Source organism: Spermophilus citellus (genome assembly GCF_964194105.1).
Source record: "Spermophilus citellus genome assembly, chromosome: 7".
NCBI lineage: Eukaryota > Metazoa > Chordata > Mammalia > Rodentia > Sciuridae > Spermophilus > Spermophilus citellus.
Genome location: NC_138188.1, coordinates 152,971,904 through 152,983,310, shown reverse-complemented (window position 1 = coordinate 152,983,310; position 11,407 = coordinate 152,971,904). Strand labels below are relative to the sequence as shown.

The 11,407-nt window shown below is 36.5% G+C and overlaps 1 protein-coding gene across 1 annotated transcript; it reads left to right on the top strand.

Moving 5' to 3' along the window:
• Positions 1-8,922: 8,922 nt before the first annotated feature.
• On the top strand, positions 8,923-9,108 carry KRTAP8-1 (keratin associated protein 8-1; the record flags this gene model as incomplete). Its single annotated transcript, XM_081302054.1, has 1 exon — positions 8,923-9,108. One exon carries the CDS (start codon positions 8,923-8,925, stop codon positions 9,106-9,108), a length of 186 nt encoding a protein of 61 aa, XP_081158180.1.
• Between the last annotated feature and the right edge of the window lie 2,299 nt (positions 9,109-11,407).

The window sequence follows — 11,407 nt, the reverse complement described above, 5'->3', positions numbered from 1 at the left end:
TCTACATCCATTGAGATGATCACATCATTTTTACCCTTCATTCTAATGCAGTGTATCACCTTTATTGATTTATGTATGTTGAGCCATTCTTGACTACCAGAAATAAATTCCAATTAACCATGGTGCAGGATCCCTTTACTGTGTTGTTGAGTCTGGTGTGCTACCATTTTGTCCAAAAGATTTTGCATCTATATTCATCAGGGATATTGCTCTATAATTTTTTTCCTTATGGGATCTTTGCCTGCCTTAGGTATTAGGTTAATGTCAGCCTTGAAAAATGAGTTTGTAAGCGTTCCTACCACTTCAGTTTTGGGTAGGAGTTTGAGAAGGATTGGTATTTCTGGACTGTTTATGTGTTCTATTTGCTCATGATTTCTTTTTTTTTTTTTGTTTTTGTAGGTTGCATGTTTCTTATAATTTATCTATTTCTCCTAGGCTGTCCAACTTTTTGGGATATATTCATAATAGTCTCTTCTGATTCCTTATTATATGTCTGTGGTATCAGTTATGATATTTCCTCTTATATTTCTCATTTTTTTTGAATCTTCCTTTTTCTCTTTGTCCACATCAAACTTTATCAGTTTCATCTTATAAAAACCAAATTTTAATTTTGTTGATCTTTTCTAATATTCCCTAGACTGTATTTCACATATTGTGCTCTAATCTTTACATCCTGTCTTCCCACATTGGGTTCAGTTTGCTTTTCTTGTTCCTTGAAATGCAAAGTTAGGTTGCTTATTTGAAATCTTCTTTTTCCTTAAAGTGGAGTTACATCTACATACTTGTGTCTTAGAACTCCTTAGGCTGCGTTGTGTAAATTTTAGTGTTTGTTTCCAGAGTTAGCTCTTCTCAAGATAGCTTTTGATCTCCCCTTTGAAACTCTGGAGGAGGCTGGTGTTTAATTTCCATTATTTGTGAATATTCAGCTTTTCTCTTTCTATAAATTTTTAATTTTATACCATTATAGTTGGAAAAAAATGCTTGATGGAATTTCAATCTTTTAAAATTTATTCAGACTTGATTTGTGGTCTCATAGAGGGTCTATCCTGAAGAATAGTCTGTGTGAATAGGAAAAATGTGTATTCTGCTGTTGCTGAACAGAATGATCTGAATGTGTCTGTTAGAACCATTTAGTCTAATGTTTTATTATAGGTTTTCCATCTGAATAACCTGTTCATTATTGAAAAATGGGTTATTGACATCCCCTGCTACACTGATACCACAGCCTCTTTTTTCCTTCACGCCTATTCATAATTGTCTTATGTATTTAGGAACTTTGATGTTGGATAATTTTAGAATTGCTATATTTATTGATAATTAATCCCATTATCAATATATAATAACTGGCTTTGTCTCCTATTTTAGTAAACTCTTTTGCTGCTGTGACCAAAATACCTGAAGAAAAAAATTTTGGAGGAGTAAAAACTTATTTTTGGGCACATGTTCTCAGAGGTCTCAGTTGATAGATGGTGGCTTCATTCTTCAGGACTCGAGTGAATAGAACATCATGGTGGAAGGGTGTGGTGGAGGAAAGTGGCTTTGGACATTTTCAGGAAGCAGAGAGAGACTCCACTGGCCAAATACAAAATATATACCCCAAAGGCACACCCTCAATGCCCACCTGTCTTCAGTTATCACTTAGTTATCCCCATCAGGAGATAAATTCACTGATTGGGTTAAGGCTTTCATAACCCAATTATTTCACCTCTGAATGTTCTTGCATTTCCTCACACATGAGCTGTTGGGAGACACCTAATAACTAAACAACATCTCCTGTTACACTTTTGGACTTTAAAGTACGCTTTGTCTGACATGAATGTAGCTACCTTTGATCTCTTTGGTTTTCCATTTGTAGAATATCTCCATCTCTTTATTTTTCAGTCTATATGTGTCTTTGTAAGTGAAAAGAGTCTCTTGTAGACAGCAATTAGTTGGGTCTTATTTTCATCCATTCAGTTGCTCTAGGTCTTTTAATTGGAGTTTTATTCCTTTGCATTTATCCCAATTTATCCCCATAGGTAAGGACTTAAATTTGCCACTTTCTGAACTGTTTTCTGATGACTTTGTAGATTGTTTACTCCTTTATTCCTTTCTTTTTATCTGATAATTTTGTGTAGTGGTATGTTTTGATTCCTTTCTCTTCCTTTTTCATATAAGTACTATAGGTTTTGCTTTGTGGTTACCCTAAGGCCCACATAAAGCATTCTGTTTTAAATGGTAGCAATTCAACTTTGATCTTATACAAAGACTCACTCTCCTTGATATTTTGTTTTTGATGTAAATATTTATATCTCTTTATATTGTGTATCCATTAAGAAATTGTTGCAGTTAAAGTTCTTTTTAGGGATTTTTGCCTTTTAATCTTTATGTCATAGCTAAAAGTGATTTATATATCCTCATTATAATATCAGGGTGTTCTGAATTTAACTGTATACTTTGCTTTACCAGTGAGTCTTACACTTTCATGTTTTCATATTACTAACATCCTTTGATTTCAGCTTGAGGAAAACCCTGTAGTATTTTTGTAAAGGAGGTCTATTTGTGATAAAGTCTCTCTTATTTGTCTGGGAAAGTCTTTATCTCTTCCTCATTTTGACTTTACCAGGTAATATGTTCTTGGCTGGCAGGTTTTATTTATTTATTTATAAATTCAGTAGTTTGTATATATAATTTTATTTTCTCCTAGCCTGGCTGAGAAACCCACTTAAAATCTGTGGATTTTCCACTTTATGTGATAAATATTTCTTCTTATTACTTTCAAATTTCTCTTTGTGTTTGATTTCTTTCAATTTGATTATACTATGTCTCAATGAAGACTTATGTAGTTTGAATCTGATTACAGAACTTTGAGCTTCATATGTCTGAGTATTACTCTTTCCTCAGATTTGGGAAGTTTACGGGCATTTATGTATGTATGTATGTATGTAAGTATGTATGTGTGTATGTACGTATGTGTGTGTGCAGGGGATTGAAACCAGGGCCTTGTGCATGCGAAGCAAACACGCTACTGACTGAGCTATATCCCCAGCCCCTCAGGCATTCTTTCTTTTAAGAATGCCTTTGGTTTCATTCTACTTTTTTTCCTTCCAAAATTTCAATAATAACAAAGCTCGCTCTCTTGGGTGTTGTTGCATAAATCCTGGAGCCTTTTTTCCCACCTTTTCCCCTCTGATTGGATAACTTCAAATAATCAGTCAGTTTGTTTTGTTTACCCTGGAGGCTTGAAGCTCTCCAGTGCATCTTTTCATTTCTTTCATTATACTCTTTAGCTCCAAAATGCTTCATTAGTTCTTTATTATTATTTTTTTTAATGTTTTCTATCTCTCTTTGTTGACCTTAAATTTTTGTTCTTGATGTTCTATTTTTTTAAATTTTCTGGGAATTAAAAAATAATTATTAAATTGTTTATCTTTGTTCTCTGGATTCTTGTAAAATGCTGAGATTCATTAGAACAGTTATCTTGAACTATTTGTCCAGGCAATTTGTGGCTCTCCATTTCTTTGGCATTTGTTATTGGATGTTTATTCTTCACAATAAGACATTTGAAATTATCCAATCGGCAAAGGTTGCTGGGGTCCTTTTGCTGAGTAGGCCATTGGGGACCACAGTGGATTCTGCCGTGTGACTAGCACTGCCACAGCTATTCTTCTTGTTTCCAGTTGTTTTTAGATGTCACAGCTGTGTCAGTTTTCTCAGTGACTTGGGTGAGTTGAAATTACAGTGAGTCCTTTAGGGGTGTGCTGAAAGGCTAGAGAAGTCGATTCTTCACTCTGCTCTCCTGTTTTCTGTGAAGGTAATCCATTGGCGGTGGAATTCACTCTTACTCCTAAGTTTTACTGGACCGGGGGGATGGGACAAGATAAGCAAAATGAAAATATTGTTGGTACCCTTTTTGTGTGGATGGTCTTAGGTTTTTTTGTTCTACTTTGTTGACAGCTTCTCATATGAACTTTTGAGCCAATGCCATTTGTGGACAGCTAGTGTGTGTGTGTGTGTGTGTGTGTGTGTGTGTGTGTATGTATGTATGTGTGTGTGTGTGTGTTGAGATAAAAATTGGCATCTTTTATTCTTCCATCTTGCTGATGTCACTCTATTGAAATATTTTTAACTTAGTGTGTGTGTGTGTGTGTGTGTGTGTGTGTGTGTGTGTAACATAAACAGTTTTTCATTGAGCAAATGCTTTGGAAGCAGATTCATAGGATAAAAAAAAGTCATTTGATTAATTTTTGAGATCACTGTCACAATCTAGACACACAAGTTGGGAGCTTGAATTGGTTAGTGTAGTTGTCAGAATAATGTTCTTCCAAAGCTGTCCACATCTGAGTCTCTGCAACCAGGGAGTGTGTTTGTTATTACCTTTCATGGTAAAAGGGACCTGACAAATGTGATTATGCTAAAGATACAATCACAGAGATGTTATCCTGGATTACTAAGTGGGCTCAACATAATGACAAAGGTCTTTATAAGAGGGAGGTAGGAGGATGGGTAGGATAAATAGCAAATAAGTGTTTGAGTTGATACAAGGAAGTGGCCAGAGGTCAGAGAGCACAGAAGCTTTCTAGATGCTGAAAAAGGCCAGGAAGGGGATTCTACCTCAGAACCTGCAAAAGGAATTCCTGTGCATCCCTGGGGGTGATAGTGGGTGGTGATCATAATTATTAGCACACCCTCTCTGAATCTACCTCCCTAATAATTCTTGGTTTCACCCCCACTGCTAATGCTGATACCTTTGTTAAGGCTTCTAATCTCTCTTGCCTAAATTAGTATGATGGCTTTTGTGGTAAATCTATTGATCATCAATCCAGTGACCATGCCTGTCCCCCTTTTTCCTAGCTGACAGATCCTACTTCATGCTGTCTAGGCAGTAAATGCCAGAGACCTGCCTTCCACCTTTCCTTGTATCTCAGCCATGAGATGTGACTCATTCTGGGCAATGGGAGCTGAAGGAAATCTTTTGGAAAGCAAATGCAAAATGAAAACATGGACGTCCTGATAGAAGATGAAAAGAAGCTGTAAGAGAATAGACCCTTCCTCTTCCTGCTCTTGGATGTCAGTACATAAGAATGTGAAGCATGCTCCATCTGCAGTGATCTTGACCCGCAGAACCATAGTGAGATAGTCCTGAACCTGGACAATTACACTTCGTGAAATTGCTTATGTTCTCATGTCCTTATAATTTGTGAAAAATAAACTCGACTTGAGCAACTTTTTCTTTGCTTTGTTTTTGTGGTGCCATCTCCTTTATATCCTAAATCCAACTATTTCCTTAACCAATGTCCTTTAATAAATGACTCACTTTCAAGATCAAGCTCACATATCTACTCCTTTCATTATGGAACTTTCAAGCCCCAAATTTCAGGTTAGAACTGTCCACTCTCCTTTATCCCTGAGGTCTACAAGGGGTAGTCGGACTTTTAGAGTAGAACATGTGGCTTGTGTTTCATTTAGTTATCATTTTCATATAATTTTAATTCCCATTCATCTATTAATTTCCAGAATTTTAACAAAACATCTGGAATATAATACATGCTTGATTAATGTATTTAAAAATAGATGTTCAAGAAGATGAATGGAAGCCAATTTTTTTTTGTATTGCAGAGTGACTACATATACTTTAAAAACTAATTTGAAACATTTCATTCTATTATTTTCCCTCCATTCTAATGATTTATATTTTGAAGCTGGAAACACTATATTTGAAGCTGATAAGACAGGAAATATTTTATTGTACATATTGGAATTGACTCTACTTTTAAATTTTTTTATACCATTCTTGCTCTTTTGTAGAAAACCAAGGACCACCTCCTACCTTTACTCATGTCAGATCTTATCTGAAATCAAAGAAATATGAAAGGAGAAATCAAATGATTTATAAGTAACATTTTAGGATCAAAAGAGAAAACCAGTGAGTACCCAGGAAACATTGGTACGATATTGTTATCATTTCATATGTGAGAATGTGTTTTTCTCTTTTTAAGCCTCCATATCACATGAGCCTGTTTTGGGGAGGAAATTTTTAAGAGAAGGCATCTTAACTGCAATTGGTTGAGATGGGATCCAGGGATCCCTACCTTCACAGTTTCCTTCATACTGGGAGGCATGGGGGAGTTTTTAGAGAGTTTTAGAATCTGAGTAAGGAGAAGTTGAGTTGGAAAGACACTTGGGAATGGAAAGATACACTTACGTCGTTTGCAATCACCTCTGAATCTAATAAAGCTATTTCTAGGCGTCTTCCTATGGAAACGGCTTTCTGAAATTCTACCAACTACTCTGCATATTCATTCAGAATATGTGTCATGAAGGTGCAAAGTTATATCCTAGGATGAACTTGTTCTGGGGCATCCAGCTCAGGATGAGTAGGAGAGGAGAAAATTTTGAATTTGTAGAGCCTGAAGCTAGTCTATGGGATATAAAAATTTATAGAAATTTGTCACATAATTTAGTGGTAAAGGCAATATTTTCCCCCTGAAACCTCTAATATTTGTAATTTTTATTAGTTTAATTTTTTTCTGTGATTTCTTTAAGATTCTAACATCAATTTACGTTTTAAAAATTTGATTTTTTATTTATGTTGTGTTCTTTTTCAGAAAGAGGGCTACAAATGATGTATCTGTATTATTATTTAGATTACCTATATTCATAACATCCAGGTTTTATGAAACCCTGATCCTTTTTTGATAGACATATATCAGAATAAATCCTTCACAGGCCAATATAGGGTTAAGCTAGCTATTGATTTTTTTAATGCTGTCAATTAAACCCAGGTATGATTTACAACTGAGCTACATCCCCATTCCTATTTCTATTTTGTATTTTTTTGAGACAAGGTCTCACTAAGTTGCCCAGGTTGGCTTTGAACCTCGGATCCTCCTGCTTCAACCTCCCAGATAGCTGGGATTGTATGAGTGAACCCAAGTTTGTTACTTAATTTAAACAACTTGTTGATAGAGTGTTCCCCCACAATCTTCTCTTGTTAAGATTTTCTGTCAATTTTCTAGACAAAATTCAGGCTGTTACCTGTAAATAGGGCTTATATTTTATAAAAGATGGCATATTTTCATTTTTCTTCACCATCACTACCCAGGTTCAGAGCTGTGTATTATGAAGGCCAAGTTAGCATTCTGTCAGGTTGGGTAGGCGGGTGGGAGAGTAACTCCTTTAACCAGGTCGCCATAATTGGACTTTGGCATTATTTCAAGTCCTTTTTTCTTTTTCATTAGGAGACGCTGTATTTTGCTTAATTTCCCTCCCCTCAAATGTTACGTGTGTTTTATTACAAAACAGCAGCATGATGATAGTAGAAATTTAAATCATTCCACTATTTATAGGGACTGATTTGCTATAGAATCTTTAATGTTTGAGAATCAAGGTACTTTAATTCCCTGGCCTTATTTACCTATACATCACATAAAGTATTTGAATTTTAAATACTGAATCACCATGGGCGCGACACAGCTTTGCTCATGAAGCAGGGTGGTGGGGCAACACTGTAGGTGTTTTTATTTTTTTTTATTTTTAAATGCCTCTGCTGTAATTAACCAATTAGTGGTTAGAATGCTGGCACAGTTTTGTATTTCCCCAAGAGTCTCACCTTGCCTTTGGATTCAACCCATACCCTCCCAGAAGCTGAAGGAAGGAAACAAAAGTTCCTTCTGGAATGTTAACTAAAATCTGGGGGCCAGTATGTGACACTAATATGTTTTGTGGCCTTTTAGAATGATCTCTTTCAGCCTTCCTATTTCTGTTCTGTGATATTGTTTGCCATGATTTCTGTAAATTCTACCTTAAGTGACATTGTGGAGAGTCCACCTGAGGCACCTGGAGAGAATTTACCAGGTCTTCTATGATCCAAGATCGTTTTCATCAATCTTATTCCTCTTTATCCAGATTTGGGAACTCAAGATCTACGTAAAGAGAAGTGACTGTTCTCCCCTATCCTGGGGTGCATGATCATTCTAAAAATAAAATCACATTGATTCAATATTGTCACCTGGCTCTTCACAAGATGATCATATTTGCCTGATAATCTGGTTTCTTAGATCGAATGAAAAACATGGTCTACACTCTAGGATAAAATTTACATTCATTTTTTTCTGTTTCTACCTTGTTGCTATTTTCAATATTTGCTTTAGAAAGTGTATCAGATCAACAAAGTACACTTGTTTGACATTCTGTATTAGGATTAACCCACAAAGTCTATTCCTTTATATGTTGAGATTATTAACTCAAGCAGTGATCTAGAAATGTGGTATTAAAAATTATTCATCTAGGGACCCTAATTAAGATTAATTTTTAAACCGTTTCCTAAACAGAGTACCTGTAGATAGAAACATAAAATAAAAAAAGGAATGTTCTGGAAAGCCCTATAGCATTTGTCTTGTATATGCCAAAAAAGAGGATTCTTTAAGGAAGCAAATACTAAGCACTACTTTGATTTTTGAGACGGACTCATTATCTATTTATTATTTCATTTATTAATGTATTCAACACATATTTATTGAATTCCAACTCTGTGTTGTGGAAATTCAGAGAGCAAGAGGACAGCTAACAGCTAACAGCGTCAGAATTTTCTTAGCATTATAAAACCTGCTGACAGAGAATTACATGTAGGGTCTATAATACAAGTACCTTTGAAGTCACTGCAATAATTTTTTTTTTAGGAAGGCACGTAATTTGTTTGAAGGAATCTTCTCTCTGCATTATATCACATAAGAGCTTTCTTAAGCAACTCTAAAGACTCTTAAGCAAGGGCATAACAAATTAATGAGCTTTTGGTAGTGCAAATTGGTGTCAAGAATGACAAGGAACACTTTGCATTTTTTGGCCACACCCCATTTTCCAGGGTATATAAGCAAGGTTCTGAGACCGGGGACTCCATCACACTTCATTCCCCTGCAACCTAAACCTTCCACTCCCATCACCATGCACAACTTCTCTGGTTCTGTCTTCCCAGGATGCTACTGGGGCAGCTATGGCTACCCCCTGGGCTACAGCGTAGGCTGTGGCTTCGGCAGCACCTACTCTCCAGTCGGCTATGGCTTAGGCTATGGCTATAATGGCTGTGGGGCTTTCAGTTACAGAAGATGCTTCCCATACGATCTCTACTAATTTGCTGAAATCCCTGAGGCACAGAATCTCCTCTCTCCCGAAGGCAGAGTGGCGCTACGTTCCTCCTTTATCTACTGCTTTCGTCCTCCTTTGTTCATTAGCCTTCAAGTGACTGCTTTTCAGACCTAGCACCAGAGTCCCAAAGGAAGAAGCTGAAAACCCACAGGACACCTCAGGCTGCCTTCCTTCCACGGACAGTGTTGGTTGAGACACTTCCAGAAGTTTGACAACGACTGGACACGTATTTCCTTTGACTTCTTCATGACACTCGTGCCTCTTGTCATGATGGAGTTGTGGCTGCATCTGTCAAATTCTCAATAAATTTGTCTCAACTTGCATACTAGTCTGGAGTTGGGTTTCCTTCCTTGGTGTGTGCATATTTTCAGATACATTGAGTGGGGAGGGAAATGGATTTGTTCTTCTCAAATGGTATTAGTGGGGTTAGGGGCAGTATGGAAGAGACAATCCTGGATCCTCTATAAGTAGCCTGCAAGAGGGTGGGTAGCTGGTCATAATAACAAAAACAAATACACAAAAACACAAAACTGTCTGAACTTTCTCTGAATTGGGAATTAATTAAACATACAGGCTAGCATAAAATAGCTAGAGAGTAAAGAGGGCTTTTTCAGGATCTGAGTATCTGATAGAACATCCAGTCCAATGCCAGTATTATGTCAGTCATCACTTGGCATCCCTTTCTCTTCTCACTACTCCTGCCTGTCCCCCCAAAAAACCCAACATAGGAGGGACATTTTTAGTTACTCTGCAGTTGGTACAGAGGAAACTCACAATGACCCCTCTCTAGGAACTGATGATTATGGAATACAGTACCATGTCTCCTATTTGAGGACTCTGGAGTATTAGGTACTCCTTTGGAGTCTGACAGTCTCCTAAGTGACAAATCCCCTCTATCCAGACCCCTAAGGTGTCTCCCTTGTAGCTCAGAGGTACCCAGATTAGAAATAACAATGGGAATCTTCTTCTTCTTTGTAGAATCAACCCCGTGTAGTGAGTTTCATTCTCAAAAAACTTGAGCTATAAGGAATGAGTATTTCTGAAGATATCAATTTTTGGAGAAGAGAGTAATAACCATTTTATAAGCCAAGACAAAAATGTCTCAATCCTCATGCTGAAGATATTTTATGGGTGGCACAGATATTCTTAGTGATGGAGGATTTGGCTGGACTCTGCTTTTTTTTTTTTTTTTTCATTGAGTATCTGCAAGTGGTTGTACTGCATGTGATTTACCTTGTAGCTGAAACTATAAAGACTGTTTTGAGAGATTGCTTCAGAAGAGAGTGTTTAATATACCATATTTCATCCAGTGAATATCTTTCTTAGAAGTTCAGAAAACATCTAGTTCAAGGATTTCCAATTAACATGTCCTTTTTCTTTTTAATAATAGAATACATTATTACAATGAATAAAATAACTCATTTGAAACATTCTAGCAGTCACATGTCAACTCATGCTGAGAATTTTGAATCAGTTTAACATGCAGGTTAGTATAGAACAGGGAAAGAAAAATAGGATTTCTTAGGAATAAGGGCAACTGAGAAATAAGAAGGTATCACACTGTGCTTAAGGGACCTTGGAGAGAATCTGGTGTTTCTGAAGCAGTGGAATGCAGGAGAATGTCCTCCATACCTTATACAAAATGTAAATTCTTATGTCTCAGCCCCTGGGAATTTGACTTGGTACATGTAGGGTAGGGTCTAGAGGTTTAAATATTTTAGAAGCACTAGAGGGATTCTAGTGAAGATGGTCAAGCTCTTCTCCTCCCGCACCAATCACACGTACACACACAATCTATCTCTATCTATCATCTATCTATCTTGGCTTCTGTCTATGGAAGTGAGTCTTGATAAAGGAAATCATTTAATTAAGGGAGTCTGGTGCATTTCAACATGACAATCAAAGAGGAAGGCATGTCCTTACCTTCCTGTATTAACACAGGATGGACACTGAAATTTCTCCCAGCCTGACATGTGGCTGCTAGAATGTTTCAAACTGGAGCGTTTATTGACTGGAGTCCACTATTGTTAAAAAGAAAAAGAATCTGTTAAGTTAATATTCAGTAGAACGGTGCTGAAGTTCCAGATGCCACAGTCTGGTAAAAGGTGAAAGAATATTATTGGAAGATTTTTATACATTCACATTTTCATATGCAATTAGAATATATTCTACATAATGCCAATTGGTGATATTCTTTTAAAATTGAAATTTGCTTCTATCATCTGGGGATTTTTTAAAAAAATGCATATACTTAGATCCCACCCTTGGAAATTCTAATGAAAAA